Source organism: Cricetulus griseus (assembly GCF_003668045.3).
Source record: "Cricetulus griseus strain 17A/GY chromosome 1 unlocalized genomic scaffold, alternate assembly CriGri-PICRH-1.0 chr1_1, whole genome shotgun sequence".
Lineage (NCBI taxonomy): Eukaryota > Metazoa > Chordata > Mammalia > Rodentia > Cricetidae > Cricetulus > Cricetulus griseus.
In genome coordinates, this window is record NW_023276807.1 from 199223672 (window position 1) to 199244041 (window position 20370).

General features: G+C 47.8%; 3 protein-coding genes across 5 annotated transcripts in view; 2 read left to right on the top strand and 1 right to left on the bottom strand.

Moving 5' to 3' along the window:
- The window catches only part of Samd8 (sterile alpha motif domain containing 8), a 49374-nt gene extending 47612 nt beyond the window's left edge, over window positions 1-1762 (bottom strand). The window contains exon 1 of one of the 2 annotated variants that reach the window (XM_027387505.2): window positions 1547-1762. In XM_027387505.2, coding sequence (XP_027243306.1) covers window positions 1547-1720 — 174 coding nt within the window. In that variant the 5' untranslated portion in view covers window positions 1721-1762. Of the gene's footprint in view, window positions 1-1488 lie in introns of both variants that reach the window. The other variant, XM_027387506.2, reaches the window with a different exon arrangement.
- A 1992-nt stretch (window positions 1763-3754) lies between these two features.
- Window positions 3755-5701, top strand: LOC113830718 (dual specificity protein phosphatase 13). The gene is made up of 2 exons (XM_027387509.2): window positions 3755-4336; window positions 5127-5701. The coding sequence occupies exons 1-2, from the start codon at window positions 4188-4190 to the stop codon at window positions 5359-5361; spliced, it is 384 nt and encodes a 127-aa protein (XP_027243310.1). The 5' UTR covers window positions 3755-4187; the 3' UTR covers window positions 5362-5701.
- A 1081-nt stretch (window positions 5702-6782) lies between these two features.
- On the top strand, window positions 6783-19866 carry LOC100760949 (dual specificity protein phosphatase 13). 2 transcript variants are annotated; one of them, XM_027387507.2, is made up of 6 exons: window positions 6783-7268; window positions 8162-8356; window positions 9710-9804; window positions 13345-13518; window positions 18185-18405; window positions 19430-19866. In XM_027387507.2, exons 1-6 carry the CDS (start codon window positions 7182-7184, stop codon window positions 19630-19632), a joined length of 975 nt encoding a protein of 324 aa, XP_027243308.1. In that variant the 5' UTR covers window positions 6783-7181; the 3' UTR covers window positions 19633-19866. The 2 variants fall into 2 exon arrangements, with proteins under 2 accessions (XP_027243308.1, XP_027243309.1); XM_027387508.2 differs by lacking the exon at window positions 9710-9804.
- The last annotated feature ends 504 nt before the right edge of the window (window positions 19867-20370 follow it).

The following is a 20370-nucleotide window of genomic DNA, read 5'->3' on the forward strand; positions in this document are numbered from 1 at the left end:
TTCACCTATTTGATATATGGTCCATTTACACAAACCAATTTAAAAGCTTGATGAAATCAGCAAATGATCAACTCATGAAGATTAAGCAGTAGATGCTTGTTTGGAGTGGAAAATAATTTAAAATTGGTTGGAAATGTCCAACAACTTAGCAAAACCTACGTGATGAGCCGCAAAAGTAAAACATGAGCCTCAGTTAAAAAGTCAAAGGTTCCATGGAATCATGTTACATTTCTCTCAAGTGGACAAACTTGGGAATCAATACTTTTCTGGCAGAATTACGGCTCTGGTACCTCGTCTTCTAGAAAAAGCACCTGTGTGCTCAATGTTCTTTTTATTAGCTGCCAGCTGCAACCTCCCCTTACTATCCTTATTTTTCAGGAGCACTATAGAAAAAAAAATCATTCATGCAAAAATCTGCAAAATAGCAGTAGACTACCAGTCCTGAAAAAGCAATCAAAAATACCCCTCATTTTTTTTTTAACGAGGTAACCCCAATCCTAGAGTTACCAATGGGTTCCTGGTGTGTTGGTGTATTGGTGTATGCCCTCTTAACCCAGGAATTTCCACGGACCATATTTCTACCCTGTGGCCAATATGCGGGTCAACTCAAGCCGTACACAAGTGTTAACAAATCTCACTGAATTATCTGAAGCGTCCAAAAACCTCTTGTACGTTTGATTTTTAAAATTGAAAGGTAACGTGTTAAAATCCTTTTAGATTTAAACTTGCCGGACATCTAAAACCTTAAGAACGAAGCACAAAGGAAAAGAATAATAAATCACTCGCCTCAGAAGAAATCTGAGTGACATCTTTATTTTCAGAAATCACTACCCTCTTCAAACATCACTTCCTCTCCATTCGCCTCCCCCAGTCCCTGGACGCTAATCAGTGATGCATACCCGCTCCTCGCACTCCAGATTCTTAAAAGGATCACAAACAAGAAAGCCCTACAGCCCACATCCACTACCCAGGGATCTTTGACGCCTTGAAAGACATTTACCTGTAAAAAAGCCAAGGCCCTAAATTAGATCCCCCAAGGGCTCCTTTTTCTTCTTGGATTTTTTATCTCTAACCTTTAGGCCAAAAGACTTCCCATCCGACCCCTCCCTCTTTCCAGTCAACCCTAACTCCCGCCCTTCAAAGTCACCATTCCCACCAGGTCAGGTGGCTGTCAGTCCCCACCCGGCTGCCTTGCCCTCGCGCTGGTTTCAGGCGGCCCGGGGCCAGCTCTTCCCATCCCTCATCTCCACGGCCACAGCCCAGGGCACCTCCTCCTCCTCCTCCTCCGGGTTACGATTCCGGGGACCCCTCACATGTGACTCCTTCACCGAGCTGGGCTGCAAAGGCCCAGTCCCCTGCTCTTCGCCCCTCGTTGCCCGCAGGTCAACGCAACCCCCAGATTTCCTCCGGATTCCATTCCAGAGCGGCCTCCCCCGGATCCCCCAACCGTCTCCCCGCGGCCCTTACAGTCCCCGGCTCTCCACTCACCCTTGGCTGCAGGCGCCCCCCAATCTCTCCCCTCTCCTCAGCCTCGGAGCCCGCTCACCTCCGCGGTGGGAGCCGAGCTGCCCGGACCCAGCTCGGAGCCGGCGTCCGGGGCGCCGTCGGAGTCCGGAGTCCTCGGCGCGTCGGCGGAGAGCAGCGCCTCGAACGGCAGACGCAGAGCCCGGGGAGGGGAGCCGGAGCGCAGGCGGGAGCCAGCTCGGCTACGCGCGGGCATCGCTCCGGCCCCGTCCGCGCTCCGCCGCCAGCAGCGGCCAGCCGAACCGGAACTGCTTTGGGGGGCGGGGCGCTATCGGAGAAGGGGCGGGGCCAAGACCGGAAGGGAGCCGAGGGAAAACAGAAGGTGAGGGTGAGAACGCCTGCATCAGGCCCAAGGCTAGGCAGTCAAGGAGTCCTGATGAAAATGGGGAGGAAGCAGTGGAGTTGCAAACTGGGCTAGGAGCCTAAGAAGAGGCCTTTTAAGGGGCTAGCTCCTCTTCAGCCAGTTCCCAACTAACATCAGTTATTGCTCCTTTATTCTGTGTCTGTGTTAGAGACTATAATCGCAATCGTTGTTTCAACTCTGCAAAGTAGATCTCACACACACAGAAAGGCCAAGAATCATTGTAGCCTGATATAGCACAGTCAATATGTATCCAAGCTGGCATTCCAACCCCAAACTGTCATCAGAACCTGTGTTCTTTCCTGCCACTACTATGCCCCGCCCTAACAGGATGCCCCCTTCTAACCCAAAGCTAGGACTGGCAGAAACCACATCCAAAGCCATCCGCAGCTTGCATTCTAGGTCCTCTTTGGGTCTACTTTCTTGAACAATGCAGAACTAGCTTTGGTGTTTCTGAAGAGGTTGGGGGCAGGTTCCGAGGTGATAGAAGGGCAGGCATGGGTGCCTTGGTGTGGCCTTTCCCTTCAAACTAGACACCAAACGCAGGGGTAGCCAGGAGTCTACTCAGTGCCCTCATACCCTCAGGGCCTCCATGAAGCCACATGAGACAGTGAAAGACATCTCATCTCCTGCAGCCCTTGCAGGCAGAGGCCTCTCCCATGCTCACATGTTTCTGATGGGGGTAGAGTTGTAGTTCAGTGGTTAGAGCACTTGCTGCTCTTGCAGGGGACCAAAGTTTAATCCCCTGTACCCACATGGCACCTCACAACTACCTAGAACTCTAATTCAAGGGGATTCAATACTCCCTTCTGGCCACAGCTGGCACTGAATGCATGTGACACACACATATTTGAGCACTCAAAATAATGCATTATTTTATATTTGTTAAGTGTTTGCCTGCATGCATATCTATGCCCTTAACCACTGAGTCATCTCTCCAGTAACAATAAATTGTTTTTGTTTTTTTTGTGTGTTTTTTTTTGAGACAGGGTTTCTCTGTGTAGCTTTGGAGCCTGTCCTAGAACTTGCTCTGTGGACCAGGCTGGCCTTGAAATCACAGAGATCTGCTTGCCTCTGCCTCCTGCGTGCTGGGATTAAATGAATGTGCCATCACTACCCTGCTCCAATAAAATATTTTTATTTATAAAAATAATAAATCTGCCAGGCAGTGGTTGCACATGCCTTTAGTCCCAGCACTCGGGAGGCAGAGACAGGAAGATCTCTGTGAGTTCGAGACCAGCCTGGTCTATGAGAGCTAGTTCCAGGACAGCCTCCAAAGCCACAGAGAAACCCTGTCTAGAAAAACAAACAAAAAACAAAACAAAACAACAACAACAACAAAATCTTAGTTAGGCAGTATTGTCACACACCTTTAATCCCAGCATTTGGAAGGCAGAGACAGGCGGATCTCTGTGAGTTCGAGGCCAGCCTGGTCTACAGAGTGAGTTTCAAGATAGGCTCCAAAGCAATACAGAGAAACCCTGTCTTGAAAAACAAACAAAAAAATCAGCTATTGCCTGAAGAGAGGGCTCAGAGGTTAAGAGCACTGGCTGTTCTTCCAGAGGTCATGAGTTTAATTCCTGGTAACCACATGGTGGTTTACAACCGTCTATAATGGGATCTGGTGCCCTCTTCTGTCGTGCAGGCATACATAATAAATAAGTATTTTTTAAAAAGAAAAAGAAATCAGCTATCTTCATTATAGGACTGTCATTCAGATCTTCCATGTGAACTTTCTGGGCACACCAGATATTCCTTCATGTTTTCTCTATGTCTCCTTAAGTTTTCCTGCCCCCACAACTCAGATAATTTCCCGTGTTCCACAGTGCAAAAGCTTCAATCCAGAGCCTTTGGCCTCTCACACAGTTTGGACCTCCAATGTCCTTTTCTAACATTCATCACTCAGTGCTTCAACTCAGAACCTGTCCTCAGAACCTAATAATCTATGCAAGGGCTCTAAACCTACGACTTAAACTATTTCGAAGCACCTACTGTATGTTAGGCACAGTGAATTTACCCTTGAAACAATTCTCCAGGGCAGGTGTATACTTAACTTTACAGAAGGAACTGATGGAGGTGGAGAAAGATAATGACCTGTAGGGGTCTAATTCCATGTTCTCGGAAACTTTAGGGATGAGAGTTGGCACAAGAGACATAGGTCTTGCCCTCTTTGGAGGCCCCTGGAACTTGCTGAGTCACTTTGTCCCACCTGTCACTGCCAATCTTTGGGAAGAAGAAATGACACGGGAGGGCAGAGAAGAGTGAGCTGAAGGCAGAGGCAGAGTGGTAGGCAGGTTGGCCCATGGCTGAGGCCTCTGTCCCAAAACTGGGCAAAGAAACGGAAGCCACACCTTGCCCCAGTGTCCTGCAGCTGGAAGAGCTCCTGAGGGCCGGGAGAGCCTCCTGTAGCCGCGTAGACGAAGTCTGGCCCAACCTTTTCATAGGAGATGCGTGAGTGGCTGCTGACAGGGTTGTAGGAGTGGGTCAAGGAGAAATAATCCTGAACTCTTTATCAGAGGAGGTGGCAGAGAGGGAACAAGGAGAACTAGTTGCTTCTAGCCCGCCCCAGGCCAGCATTTTTCTCAGGACTCCTTAGCGCTAGGAGCGATTCAATGACCAGTTTCTAACAGCAGGGGGAGCTTGAGTGTTTTGGTTTTGTTTCTTGGGAAGGACTGAGGGAGTTCCTGGCTGGAAGATCCCTGGGGTCTTCAGGCACATCTTAGACAACTGGCCAGTCTGGGAGGCAATAACGTTTGGAATATGAAATGATGTAGACATGTAGATCATAGTTCTAGTTCCAGCTTACCTCTTGTGGACGCTGAGTGGGTGGAGAAGCCTGACCTACGATGAATCAGGAAAGGTGTCACTTCTAAATATTTGTAGATTAGTAGCAAGTATGATGTGGTGACCAAGTGACTCTAGACGATGTATGAGTAAGAGGACATGTGGCAAGAAGGGAGGGGCAGCTAGTTCTCAGGGCTGAAGCAATCTCTTCCTGCCTTTGGTGGGAGCAGACTACCTGAGACAGCCAAAGAGATCTAAACATAGTCCTGGCACCACCAACCCTACCAGGAGAAAGCTCTGGGGCTGGGACAGAGAGCTGCAGACCCAGCTCAGTATAGATGAATTCTAGCTCCCTTTCTACTCTTACAGCTTTAGCCTCCCCAGATCAGGTCAAACAAAGCTTCCTTCCTGACTCAGAGGTTCAGCCTATACCCAGGCCCCTGTCTGCTCTTCCCAGGGCCACGGCAAATAACCGCTTTGAGCTGTGGAAGTTGGGGATCACCCATGTGTTGAATGCCGCCCACGGGGGACTCTATTGTCAAGGAGGCCCTGACTTCTATGGCAGCAGTGTGAGCTACCTGGGGGTGCCAGCCCACGACCTACCTGATTTCAATATCAGCATCTACTTCTCCTCAGCAGCTGACTTCATCCACCGTGCCCTCAACACACCTGGGGGTAGGACTTGGGACTGAGTCCATTTTCCATTCTGTTCACTTTTTGGGAGCATATCCAATTTCCCCTTGATCCTCAGCATCCTCCCTGGTTTTTTGTTTTGTTTGTTTGTTTTGTTTTGTTTTGTTTGTGTGTGTGTGTGTGCATGTGTGTGTGAGTGTGTGTGTGTTGTGTTTTGTTTGTTTGTTCTCTTTTTGTTGTTTTTGTTTTAACAATCTTCTGCTCTATGCCTCAGCATCTTATCTATCTGCTTCACAGATGCAGAAAGTCAGCCAGGCAGTAGTGGCACATGCTTTTAATCCCAGCACTTGGGAGGCAGAGGCAAGTGGATCTCTGCAATTTGGAGGCCATCCTGATTTACAGAGTGAGTTCTAGGATAGCCAGGGCAACACAGAAAACCCTATCTCAAAAAACAAAAAACAAAAAAAAAAAACAAAAAACAAAAACAGATGGAGAAAGTGAGACCAAATTGCAAGGCCATAATGAATTACGAGCAGCCATGTAGCTGGAAGCCAGGTCTCACAAACATCAGAACAATTCTTACTCTGCAACAGGCAGCCCTGGGGAAGGACCACATGGTACCCAGAGATCTGCCCTAAAGTACCTCCAAATGAACAAAACAAAACACCCAGGATACAACAGGCCTTGAGAGGCCTTGAGGTCCTTACTGTATGTTCATCTTGGGAAAACAGCCATGCCCATTTTCTCTGTTACCCTGGGCAAGCCAGTGTCTTCTGGGTTTCTGTTTCCTCATTTTTTTGTGATGAGGGATTTGTCAAGGTTCATGTTGCTTTGTAATAGCCAACGCACTTTGACATTCTTTTTTTCTGCATCTGTTTATCCATCGCTTAGTCATTATTCATCCTGTGTCAGGGACAGAACTAAAATCTAGGAAGTCAGACTTAAGTAAGTCAAGGCCCCGACTCTTGTAGAACCTGCTGATCAAACAGTGACAAATCCTGATATGTTACTGATACTAGAGGGCAAATGTGCAGAGCTATGTAAACGCCCAATCCAGAGGACCACTGTGTTGGGGATTTCCCTCTACAGCAGTTTCCCTAGGTCATGCAAGGACTAATCGCTTGGTGATTCAAGTGATACCTTGAGTGGTGAGGAAAGCTGATGTGACTTGATGGATGAGCAAAGGCCAGTCAGACCAAGATTAGAGAAAAGGCCAGAGGCTGTGACAGCTCCAAGGCACTGAAAGTCTACCTGTGGTTTGCAAAGCTGAGGTTTGGAGTAGGTTCTGATTGAGGGGAGGTGCGTGGTCACTATCTCTAGTCCTCAGAGGCTTGTTTTTATTTTTATTTTTTTATTTTTTCGAGACCTCTGGGTTTTTTTGTTTGTTTTGTTTTGTTTGTTTTTTCTGTGTAGCCCTGGCTGTCCCTGAATAATCTCTGTAGAGCAGGCTAGCCTCGAACTCAGAGATCTGTCTGCCGCCTGCCTCTGCCTCCTGGGTACAGGGACTAAAGGCATGCACCACCACCTAGCCTCAAAGGCTTTTGTAAGTCATGTTGAGGGTTGGGACTGTAGTTCAAGACAGACATTAGTCTATGCATTTGAAATATCAGGAAACTGAGGCCCATAAAGGCTGAGGGACTTGCACAGGTTCCCATAATATACCCCAGACAGATTCGGGAATGGAATTTGGGTTTGGGCCCCATTCTTAGGGTTGGCTGGCTGGTGGGAAGGAGTCAATCACTTGAATGTCTTCTTCAGCTAAGGTGCTAGTGCACTGTGTGGTGGGTGTGAGCCGCTCTGCCACCCTGGTCTTGGCTTACCTCATGCTGCACCAGCAGCTATCCTTGCAGCAGGCAGTGATCACTGTGAAGGAGCGCCGATGGATATTCCCCAATCGTGGCTTCCTCCGCCAGCTCTGCCGGCTGGACCAGCAACTTCGGGGTGCAGGCCAGAGCTAAGGAGCCAGGTAAGGAAGGGCAAGGAGACAAAGCTGAATGTGGCTGGCAGTGAGAAATCAGCTGAGGGCCTGGACAATGGAGCCTGAGATGAAGCTGGTTGGCAGGGCTGTGTGTGGCTGAAAGTGAGGACTCACTCCCTTTCCCAAGCTGGTGGGTTCCCCTTACCCATCCAGTACCTGGCAAGCCATCCTCTCACCTGTATTCTTTTCCCCCACCCCTCAATTTTTTTTTAAAGATTTTATTTATTTATTATGCATACAACATTCTGCTTCCATGTATATCTGCACACCAGAAGAGGGCACCAGATCTCATAACGGATGATTGTGAGCCAGACAGCAGCAGAGCCAGCTGTCACACACTTCCTCTGAAATGCACTGGTGTTAGTAACCTGTGTAGGCAGCAAGCTCACTGCCTGCTCTTTCTCCTCTAGACAGGAATGGGAAACAAGGCAGAGCAGCAGATTTTGCATCATGTCCAACCACTCCACTTCCTTAGCCTGGAGTCTCAGACACCCTGGCCTCTGACCTCAGCATCTTGCCCATCAGACAGCTGGTCTGGGGGAAGTTGGTTGAGCAGGGCTGCACCATTGCCCAATTTGTGGAAATGACATCTACAAAGTTGTCTGTGTGTGTCATGAGAGCCTCCAGAGATTTGCAGCACACAGACTGTACAACTGTCCCGAGCAACTCCACAGCTGAGGCCCTGGGGTGAGATGGCTGTGCAAAGAGACCATCTCCCTCTGTTAGCCCTTGATGTCAAACCTACTCTCATCATTTCTCCTGGTACCTGTATCCACTTGATCTTGAAGCAGGCTAGGTAATAGCTCTAGCTCCTGTCCTGACATGTCGCAGCCAGCCTAGACCTTTGTTTATCTGTAACATGAAGGTTTTCTCTTCTCCAGAGCCAGTCCTTACTCTCAGCCACCAGGCTCTGCCAGTTTGCTACTCTGGCCCTGGCCCTGATGGCAGCCTTAGTACAGGTGGATGCACCGAAGAGGAAAAGGGCCCGGTGTGGGGCTCACCTACAAGCCTGCTGCTTCATCAACTTCCTCCAGCCTTCCGCACACCCTCTCAGCCGCTGTCTTCAGTCTCCACAGGTGGGAGTGCGCTGTCTGTCAGCTGAGGTCATGTGACAGCTTTCCCCAGGTTCCCTGATGGGGCTAGTGAGGATGACTCTCAATGATCTCCCCATCTCTCCTTGATGCTCAAGGAGAGCTCAGTGGCTGAGTCTTAGCTCCTGTGTGTGTGTGTGTGTGTGTGTGTGTGTGTGTGTGTGTGTGTGTGTGTGTGTGTGTTAGTATTATTATGGTATGGGTGTGTATGGCTAGAGCATCTGGATTAAAAGGAAAGGTTTTTAAAAATAATTATTTAACTTTATTTTATGTGCATTGGTGTGAAGGTGTCAGATCCACTGGAACTGGAGTTACAAATAGTTGTGAGCTGCCATGTGGGTGCTGGGAATTGAACCTGGGCCCTCTGGAAGAACAAACAGTGCTCTTAACCACTGAGCATCTCTCCAGCCCCCAAAGGAGTGGTTTTTAATGTCAAATCTAGTGAACCCTCACTAGGCATACCCCTTGGGCATCCCTGTCTTTGAGGGAGGGAGAGGGCAGTGAAGAGGAGAGCTGCTCCTAGATAAAACCCCTGACCACACACACCTGCTCTGTAATCCCCTTACACCTTTGTCTGTCTGTGATACCTCGACTGAATCTGCCAGATCTTACTTCTGAGCTAGTCACACCCAAATAGAGGCTTCTAGGACTATACACTGATGTTTGCCTGGCACCAGTATGCATGTGCCTTGAGTTATTTCATCTCTGTCCTCCGGCATACAGCCTTTTGACTCGTGACTTCTACCCTTGCTCTGACTAACCTTTGGAAGCCAAAGGAGTTTGGGGGAGGGAGGAGACTGTTTGTCTGTCTGTCTGTTTTGTGCATCGATGGGATGGAACTCAGGGCTTCAACCATACTAGCTAAGTGCGTTAGCACTGAGCAACACCTCTCAGCCCTGAAGGGAGGTGTGTTTTGTTTTGTTTTGTTTTGTTTTGTTTTATGTATATTTTGTTTTGTTTTTTAGAAAGGGTCTCACTCTGTAGTCCTGGCTGGCCTAGAACATTCTGCAGACCAGGCTGTCCTTGAACTCACAGAGCTCTTCTTGCCTCTGCCTCCTGACTGCTGGGATTAAAGGCATGTGCCACAACCACCCAGATCTAAAGGAAAATTTTAAGATTGTTTGCTTGATATTTTTTCTTTTCCCTGCCCAGCTAGCCAAATACACTCATGCTACACATCACAGACAAACCCTCAGAGCTTCCAGTATGCCTAATGTTAAGACTGAGGCCTGGGGCTGAGCCTGGTGTCCTGGGACCAAAGGACAAGTGGGGAGTGGCAAGGGGAGGCAGAAGGGAGAGGACTGCATGCTTTATAATTAAACTCAAATCAAAAAATAGAAACAGCATCAAGTGTGCAGAGACAGGCGGCTGGAAGCCGGCAGTACACACTGCCTGTCAGAGAAGACTACAGCCTGGGCAGGATCTCCTTACAGGTGGGTGAATGGCCCTAATTCAGGGGCCCCTGAGAATGCTGGGTAGTGGGCCACAGGCCCACACAGAGCATCTTTACCTATGCTGTGTGTTGGGCAAATGTGAGGATTAGGTTGGGATGGTTCAAACTGGTCAGAGGTGGAGGCACAGAACTCTGCCTTTCACCACTATGTGACTTTGGGCTACTGCTTTATCTCTGTGAGCTCGGTTTTCTCATCAGAAAAGTGGGGGTGTGGATACTGCCCTCAGCATGAGAGGACTGTGTGGAGTTATCGGGAAGAGGTGAGTACTGGGCTCTGTCTGTTTCCTTAAGCTATGAATATAATCAAGAAACATAGAGACCCAGGTGAAAACTCCACTGACTGTAGAGACCTATCCTCTGCAGGGTTCTGCTGAGTCCTAAAAGGAAGAGAAAGATTACAGCAATACAGTGATGACCCATTTACTGGGGAATCTCCCATGATGTAGGGACTCTAGGAGGTGCATATCATTTATGATGTCATGGGGGTCTCCCAGCAGCCCCTAGTAAAGATCTAGGCTCAGAGACTCTCATTCAGACCTGTCTCCCTCCAGGGATGCAGAGAAGCACACTGGGCAGAGACCACCACAAGCCCACCCTTGGCATCTGCCTGCCATGGTTCCTAAGGTCCCTTTCCCAGGCTCCTCAATATTCTCCTGTGAGAACTCCAGCCACACTTGGCCTGTGCTCCTCTGGGGAAGGGAGGAGGCATAAAGAGAGTTCAGCTGGGAAGGCCAGGAGGAACGTGACCTGGAGTCACAGCTAAAGAGGTAGACAGCAAACAGCTGCCCTGTCCCCAGGTGGTTGGGCAAGGCCTGAAGGCTGTGGTTCCTGGGAGAAAGAGGAAGACAGGCAACAGAGAGCAAGCTAGAGATGAGTGATTCTGAGGCCAACAGAAAGCAAGTGTGTACCCCTGTAAGCAGTGGCAGTGTGGGTAAGAATACTGCTGCCCACAGAGGCAGCTGCTTGGCTGAAGCCACAGGGAAGTAGAGGCCAGGTGTCACCAGGGAGCAGTTTTAGGGCCATCATGAGTGTGAAAGGAACAGGCCTGTTCCTATAGGACATCCAGTCATGCCTCATTCTCACATGGCTGAGATGTACAGGTCAGGTCAAGCAGGGCTCTCCATACACCAAAGGGCAGCAGGAATCAAAGGAACTGTGTCCCTGGGCTGCCTTGGGATGGAGAGGGGGTGCTAAAAGCTTAAAAAATGGGTCACTGAGTGAGTGCGTCTGACTTTGACTGATAGGTGGGAGGAGCCCTCAGTGGACTTGAGCAGATAACCGGGCTACATATATCCTGAGCACTTGAAGTAAAGTTCTAGGTAGGACCTGACCATGAGGCCCTAAGTCCAAGAAAAACCTTTTCTACAGATCTAGGTTAGATCTGGGATGCTAAAACCTGCCCCTAAATCCCTGAGATAGTTCCCCTGGGCCAGCTGTGCTGCCTGGCAGCCACTGGCCACCAGGGGGCAGTCTTACCCCATACCAAATTTAGCAGGCCTGTGAAGGGTTTAGTTTTCAAAATCCCTGTCTGGTTCCATTCAGAGGTGGAGCAGTCTACCTGGTGGCTCCAGGCAAGCATAGCTGTTGGACTCCCCTGGCCTCAGAGGTCCCCTCCAACCCAATGTCCCTTGGTCTGGAGTTACTTCATACAGAGTCATCCCTGTCTCTTGCAGCCTGCAGACTACCAGAGAATCTATTGAAGTCAGGCAACCCCAGCAATCTTTAACTTGAGGAACTCAGGTAGAGACAGGAGTGAAAACTTGCTTAGGGCACAGAATGTATCCTGGCCAATTTTTAAGGGAAGTGTGTTCTCTAGGTACCTCTTGAGCTTCCGCCCCCTGTCCCCCCTCCCCCCCCGCCCCATCTTCAGGAGGATCATAAAGACAAGTTAAGGACAAGTATTTTCTTTTTTTTTTCTTTTTCTTTTTTTTTTATTTTCAAGACAGGGTTTCTCTGTGGCTTTGGAGGCTGTCCTGGAACTACCTCTTGTAGACCAGGCTGGTCTTGAACTCACAGAGATCCACCTCCCTCTGCCTCCCGAGTGCTGGGATTAAAGGCGCGCGCCACCAACACCCAGCAGGACAAGTGTTTTCAATACCAGAGACACTAGGGAGAGATGAAGAAACACTAGACTGCTTCCAAATCAGCCTAGGCTTGCTCTTATCCCCCACCCCCACCCCCACCCCCATTGGCTCAAAATGTGTGGACCTGGAATTCTAGGCGCTTCACAGCATTTGTGTTCTGGACGGAATCTGCCTTTGGACTGTTCCACTCACAGGCAGAGTCTTGCCCCTGCACCCAGTCCCCCATTCCTGGCCCCAGACCATGCCCTAGGTAGGTGGCAGGCCACTCAGCCTGCCCTGAGAGGTCACAGTGGGGGATGAGGGAGAAAGCCCGGTCCTCACTTCCTCCCAGCTCACCATCAACCCGCTGGGTGAGCTTGGCCAAGCCAGTGGCCTCCTGGGTGCCTGTTTCTTTTTCTGGTCTTGGAACTGCCTACCAGAGGGAAAAGATGCTCTACCCAGTCTGTACCTTTTCTAGCTACTCCTTGAAGGGACCAGGGGAAGTTGACCAAGATAGGTCTACCTTCCCAATAAGGCACCAGGCTCGGCTTCTGGTGCCTCTGACACCCCAGCTCTGCGGGGTCCCGGCTGGCCTGAGCCAGCTGACTCCAGACACAGCCCACCCCATCCGGGTGAGGCCTGCACAGCTGCACTGGCCTGAGTCACGGGGGTAAGGAGGAAAAAGCCTGGGGCCTGTAAGCAGATGTGTAGCTCAGCCCTGACAGGTTCCCTACAGGAGACATACAAGTTGGTGACCACTCCCTGGCAACTGGAAGGTTTGGGGAAGGAACCGAAGTCACTCAAGTGGATATCAACCCCAGGGTTGTCATCAGCCACTTGTCTTTGTATGTCACTGAATTGACCCCCACCCCACCCCCAGCTTTAGTGTCCCTTAGTGGAAAACGAGGGACATACATTAACAAGGGATACATTCTGCATACGAGAGGCCTCAGCTCATCTGCTGTGAAAAAGCTGATCGGTGCCAACTTGTAACTGGGCTCTGACCCTGGACAGTGCTCTGACCTCAAGTATCGGAAAGTCGGGGTTTGAGGACCAGCCCTAGAAACAGCAGGGGTGGAGGCTGGAGATGAGCTGCCTGGGTTTGGATGGACATCCTGGGTGCTTTCTGAGAGCCTGAGCCAGCTAGGGTTTCTATTGACTTAAGGGATAGGGTCTGCACTGATTTGTTCTACATAGATCCCCAAAGTCCCAAAGGCAAACGTTTCTAACATCCACAGCCTCAGGAAAGGTCTGTTTAGCGCCATGGCATTGACAAGGGAATTCTAGTTCTCCTTGTTCCCAGGGAAAAGGTTCTAGGTTCTAGCCTCATTCAGCATAGCTGAGGCTAGCCCCACAGCATCCCAGGGGCTCCTGATACTGCATCACAGGCCTCCCTGTCCACTGGACCCATCTTTGGGGAGCCTGCTCCAGCTGCTGTTGTGTCCACTCTGTTCCAGGATGGACTCACTGCAGAAGCAGGACCTTCGGAGGCCAAAGATTCATGGGGCAGTTGAGGTGTCCCGCCACCAGCCACCCACACTAGCCTCACTGCAGAGATTGCTGTGGGTCCGTCGGACCACCACACAGACCCACATCAACGAGGTCTGGCCCAACCTTTTCTTGGGAGATGCGTAAGTAAGACCCACGTAGAAGCTGGGGGTGGCAGAAGGGTGTGAGTAGCAAGACATGCCTCCTTCAGGTGGTAGCCACTGCTTCTCACCATTGCCATTATGTTTAATATAGAAACAGAACACAGGTAAGAAAAATATATAAAACACACAGTTCCCTATTTCAGAAACAGGGAATTACTTATGCAAGTTCCACTTCTCGGTGGATAACTACACTTTAAGTGACTTTTTTTTTTTTTTTTTAAAGATAATGTGTCAAGTATCCCAGGTTGGCTTAACTCCCTTTAATAACTGAGGATGCCTTGAGTTTCTGATCCTCCAGCCTCCACCTCTAAAGCACTGAGATTACAAATATACACCACCGTGACTGTTTTTTTGCTAGAGAGAAACTCAGGGCATGTGCTAGGCAAACCTTTGCGTGTGCTAGGCAAGCACTCTCCCAATTGAGCTATGAGACTAGCCTGCCTAAAATAGTGATCATCATCATAACCATCATTTCACTATATAGCCCTGGCTATCCTAGAACTCAGTAGGTAGAACAGGCTGGCTTCAAACTCATAAAGATCCTCCCGCCTTTGCCTTTCCAGTGCTGGGATTAAGGCATGTGCTACCATGCCTGTCTCATTTTTTTTAAATTGATGCATATTCATTGTACATACTGATGGGTTTGGCAGAGATCTTACTCTCTTCCCTATGCTCTCTCCCCATTTTTGTTTTTATTTGAGACAGGATCTCATTATATCCCTGGCTAACCTGGAATTGTCAAGGTGGACTAGGCTAGCCTTGAAATTACAGGGATCCACCTGCCTCAGCCTCCCAAGTGCTGGGATTCAAGGCGTGCGCCACTGTGCCCCACCCTATTCTCTCCCTCACACTAGTCTGTCTGGTTCTTTCTACCAGACAATCTCGCTTCTGTTTTAGTGCCACATGTAAGCAATACACAAATGTCTTTATGTAGCGATGTAAAACCTAGGAACCACAGATTAGTGAATACATGAGATGTGCTCTGGGTCTGTATAATTTCACTTACCAGGACCTCCATTTATACCCATTTCTTTCTTTTTTGTTTGTTTTTTTGTTCTTTTGAGATAGAGTTTCTCTGTAACCGTGGCTGTCCTGGAACTCGATTTGTAGATCAGTCTGGCCTTGAACTTACAGGGACCTGCTTGCCTCTGCCTCCCAACTGCTGGGACTAAAGGCGTATGGCCACTACCACCTGGCCTTACACCCATTTCAAAAGCATTCTTTATTTTTATTTCAAGTTTTACCACCTAAACAACATAGATGTGCCTTTTGCCTGTCTTCCAAAGTTAGAGTGAAATAATATGTAAATTGTTCTTTTTTATCTTGTGGGGCTGCTCAGCAGTCAAGAGCACTTACTGTTCTTGCAAAGGAACTGGATTTGGTTCCCAGCACCCACGTGGCAGCTCACAACTGCCTGTAACTCCAGTTTCAGGGGATCCAATGCCCTCTTCTGACTTCCATAGGCTCCTTCATGCACATGGTGCACATAAACTCTCAGGAGCACACACTTGTACATATATTTAAAATGAACTTTTTACATGTATGTATATACATACATATAGATACATACATATTTGTATGTATTCACGTGTGTAAACACGGGTGCGTACTTGCTACAGTGCATACGTAGAGGCCAGAGAACACATCTTAAGCTGCCTTACTGGCTACTGCTGCACATACCAGGCTAGCAGGCCCATGAGCTCCTGGGAATTTCCCTGTCTCCACCACCTTTTCATCACAGGCGCCACTGCATCTGGCTTTTATGTGGGTACTAGGGACTTGAACTCGGGTCCTTACACTTTTGTGCCAAACAGCCCAAATTGTGCGTATTTCCTGGACAGAATCATTTGGTTAAAACTGTGTGACACAATGCTTTTCTGTATAGCTGCAGCTATTATTATATAGTATTCCACTGTGTGACTATACAATAAATTCTTCATTTGTACTGATCCTACATTTAACTATGATAGCGATCCTAGTAGTATTTAGTACAGGTGTCCTGGGAAAACATGAGTTTCCCAAGGTTTCTACAAGAGAAAAGGAGGGAGGAAGGGAGGAAGAGAGAGAGAAACTTGTTTTTCTCTTAAGAGTTTTCTTAAATTTTAGAAAATATAGACTAAATATATAGAAAGAATTTAGAATATTTTCTTTGTATTTGGAATTAACTGTGCTGGAGAGATGGCTAACAATTAAGAGCACTGGCTGTTCTTCCAGAGGTCCTGAGTTCAATTCCCAGCATCTACCTGGCATCTCACAGCTGTCATCCCATGGGATCCTATGCCCTCTTCTAATACGGTGATGTACACAGACAAAACACCCATATATGTACATAAATCTTTAGAATTAATTAAAGCATGGATTAATATCCAGTTAATAATATTCCTCTTTCCACAAAGATAAAAATCCTCATAGAATTTTTAAAAACACATATGTGCTTTTTCACAGTTCTATTTAGGGTAAAAATGCCATCACTGTGTAATACTGTTTTGAGATATGCTTTATATAGAAAGTTTTTTTTTTTTAAGACATGGTTTCTCTGTATAGAAAGCTTTTTAAATGAATCCTACTATATATTTCTAAAGAATTCTTATAACATTCTGTTTTATAGCCTGTATTTTCACAGGTTTTTAATAAAACATAAACATCTTCCCTTGTTTACCTGCATTTACCACATTTTAGTGAGTCATAGTATTTCATCATTTAGACATACAGGAATTTGCTTCACCTGAGGGATGTGTTCCATGTCCCCCAGTGGATATCTAAAACTGAAGACTGTGTCAAATGCTCATAATATATGCTGTTTTTTTTCCTACTAATACAGACCTTTGTAAAGTTTAATTTGTAAATTAGATTAAGAAAGTAACACTGTAGGGGCTGGAGAGATGTCTCAGTAGTTAAGAACACTAGCTGATTTTCCAGAAGTCCTGAGTTCACCACATGATGGCTCACAGCCATCCATAATGAGATCTGGTGCCCTCTTCTGGCAGAACACTATATATAATAAATAAATAAATCTTTAAAAAAAGAAAGTAGCCGGGTGGTGGTGGCACACGTCTTTGATTCCAGCACTCAGGAGGCAGAGGCAGGTGGATCTCTGTGAGTCTGAGACCAGACTGGTCTACAAGAACTAGTTCCAGGACAGCCTCCAAAGTCACAGAGAAACCTTGTCTTGAACACCCCCCCAAAAAAAGTAACATTAGTAATAACAAAACAGTAATTAATTTTTTTTAAACTTTTGGTAGTAGAAATATAGACAACAAGTCTGTTTGAACTACTGTGTAAAAAGACTGTATCACATGTAACTTGAATTTCATGTAAATGTTAACGCATGCTAAATAAAAGTTTATTCAGTCTAACAGAAAAAAAACAAGTAATTACTATGTTAACTAAGGACTAATTGAACACAGGCCTGTGGTACCCTGACAGTCAATCTTATAACTGAGACAGCTAATAAACAATTAATGGTTACTGTAGCATGCAATGTGAATACACTGGCCAGAATGCTTGTCCTTGTTCTAGCTTGCTGTTACTATGATAAAACATTGACCAAAACCAGCTTAGGGAGGAAAGAGTATATCTGGATTGCAGCTACAGTTGACCATCAATAGCAGCTAAGGCAGGAGCTTGAAGCAGAAACTGTGGAGGAATGCTACCTACTGACTTGTTCCCTCTGGTTTGCTAAACTACCTTTCTTATACAGCCAGGCCCACCTGCTAGGGATGGCACCACCCATTGTGGGCTGCAGCCTCCTACATCAGTTAGCAGCTAACACATGCCCCAGAGACCTGTCCATAGGCCAGTCATGGTGGCAATTCCTCAACTGAGGCTTCCTCTACATAGATCTGTAAAGTTGACAACTACTGCTAGCTATGACAGCCTTGAGTACAACACAGCAGGACAGTGCAAAACTTAAAAAGGTTCTCAACCTTCCTAATGCTTTGAACTTTTAATACAGTTCCTCAAGTCATGGTGTTCACCATAAAATTATTTCATTGCTACTTCATAGCTGTAATTGGTGTTCACCATAAAATTATTTTGTTGCTACTTCATAGCTGTAATTCTGATGCCTTTTCTAATCATAATGTAACTATCTGATATGCAGTTTATCTTATATGCACAAGGGTGTTTGACCCCCAAAGTAGCTTTGCCGCCCCCCCCCCCCCCCCGCCGCAGGCTGAGAAACACTGCTCTAGATCCTTCATCCTGGAAAGATGCCTAGCTACATGAATCGAAAACCTTAGAAATATGTGTATACTTTTGTGTAAACACGTTTAGGATCATCCTAAAAGGAAGAATTCAAATGTGCCAACAGACATTATATAAGTTGAATTTAGTGATATTTGGAAGATAAGATTGTTTTTGTTTTTTGAGACAGGATTTCTCTGTGTATAGCTCTGGCTGTTCTGGAACTCTCTCTGTAGACCAGGTTGGCCTCAAACTCAGAGAGATCCATCTGCCTCTGCCTCCCAAGTGCAGGGATTAAAGGTATGCACCACCAACGCCCAGCTGAGGATTGCCTTTGCTAGGGAAGTAAGTTCGCTGTTCAGTCTCTACCCTTGGAAGAGAACAGAGGGGTGAGGTTAAGTTCTGACCCTATGAGACCCACCTCCACCCCCTCCCAACTTCCCATGTGCCTTTCCTTTAGGTATGCTGCCCGAGACAAGAGTCGATTGATCCAACTGGGCATCACCCATGTTGTGAATGTTGCTGCAGGCAAGTTTCAAGTGGACACAGGTGCCAAGTTTTACCGTGGAACTTCTGTGGAGTACTATGGCATTGAGGCTGATGATAATCCCTTCTTTGACCTCAGTGTTTACTTTCTGCCTGTTGCTCGATACATCAGAGATGCCCTCAATACTCCCCAAAGTGAGCTGCTGGGGAAGGGACTGGGCAGGGTGGGGACAGGGTGGGATTTGGTGCTATCCATTTCTACAGTAGCACTGATGGGTAGGGAGCCCATGCCACCAACCCCATCAGCAGCCCTCCCACTGTAAGGAGCGGGTAGCTATTACCACTTAGTGAGTATGTCGTGGAAATCAACAATTCCAGATATAACTAAGAGTCAGCAAGGGGGCTGGAGAGATGGCTCAGTTGGTACAGTGCTGGCTGTGCAGAATGAAGATCTGGAACCTGCATGAAAAAGGCAGGCATGGTAATGTGTGCTTGTTCTCCCAGCATTAGGTGGATGAAAATAGGAGGATATCTGAGGTTCACTGACAGGGCAGCCTAGGCAGTGAGGGACCCTGTCTCAAAATACAAAGGCAGACAATGCCTGAGGAGCAACCTCCAGAGTTGATTTCTGGCCTTCATATGTATGTGTACACATTTGGATAAACACCTGAATACTCATGTGTACCACCACATCAAAGAAGACACACACACACACACACACACACACACACACACACACGCACGCACGCACGCACGCACGCACGCACACACACACACACACACACACACTATCCATTATGGTTATTAGTATAACCATATCCTTTAGAAAGTGTCCAGTCACTAGGCAGAAATCTAGCAAAGCACAGAGAGGAAACATAGGTAGGTTCAAGGCTTCATGGGCAGGAGAGAGCAGGACTGAGGGGAAAGGGAGAGGGTATTCCCTGTGATGTAAATCCAAGGAACTCCAGAAGTTTGATGACCCTCTCCTGGACTTGCAATGGGCTATCAGAGGAAGCCCCTCTGGACTAGGTGCCTAGCTGTTCACCTCTACTAAATTGCTGTGTGACCTTGAGCCTCCATTGCCCCATCTGACAATAAGGACAGTGTTAGTTTTCCAGGGTGTCGAGACAGGTGGACAGAAGGGATGGCCAGAGCCGTCCCTTCTTCTCAAAGGTGAGGAGGGTGCAGGTGGCCAATGGTAGTTTGGGTTTTCCTACAGGCCGAGTGCTGGTTCACTGCGCAATGGGGGTAAGCCGCTCTGCCACAGTTGTCCTGGCCTTCCTCATGATCTGCGAGAACATGACACTGGTAGAAGCCATCCAGACGGTGCAGGCCCACCGAGATATCTGCCCCAACTCAGGCTTTCTCCGACAACTCCAGGTTCTGGACAACAGGCTGAGGCGGGAATCAGGGCGACTCTGATTTAGGGAGCGCCTGAAGCCCTGACCCCCTCCATCCAGCGTGGCCCAACCTGACCTGCCTGGCCCTGGGGATGGCAGTCTCTGCTGTTTCCAGAGACCCTGAGATTTTTCCAGCAAGTCAGCGCTCCACTGAGGCAGAGGCAGGGCAAGCTGGGTAGCACCCTTCAGCAGGTGGAGTTCCCTGACCCAATACAGAAATTCTTTATGCAGAAGAAAATTCAGTCTGTCTCTATAATAAAAGGTTCATCATAATAAAGATGTTTGTGAGACAATGGCTTTATTGTCACGAAGGCCACAAGCCTCAGGATGGTTTGCCAGCTCTGACTCAGCAGCCTGGAGAAGGAGGGAGCCTGAGGACAAGGCAAGACCCAATGAGGAGAGAGTGCAGGTGGGGATTGGTTAGTGATAATGTTCTGGGTGCAAGAGAAGGTTTGATGAGGTGCTGAGGACCAGGTGACTTCTCCCTCATCCTGCCCCTTTCATGCCCTCACCCAAGGCTGAAGCTGTCTGTTAAAAGAAAAAAAAAAAAAGTTCCAAGTATCAGATCCTCTCCTGGCCATAATCAAAATTCACTTGTGGGGCCCAGCAAGATGGCTCATCAAGTCAAAGATTTTGTAGCACAAGCCCTGGTGACCTGGGTTCAATCTTCTACCTTATAAAGGCAAAGAGAGAGAATGGATTCCATGAAGGTGTCCCCTGACCTCCATGTTCACGCACATATGCACAATCTTAACACAGC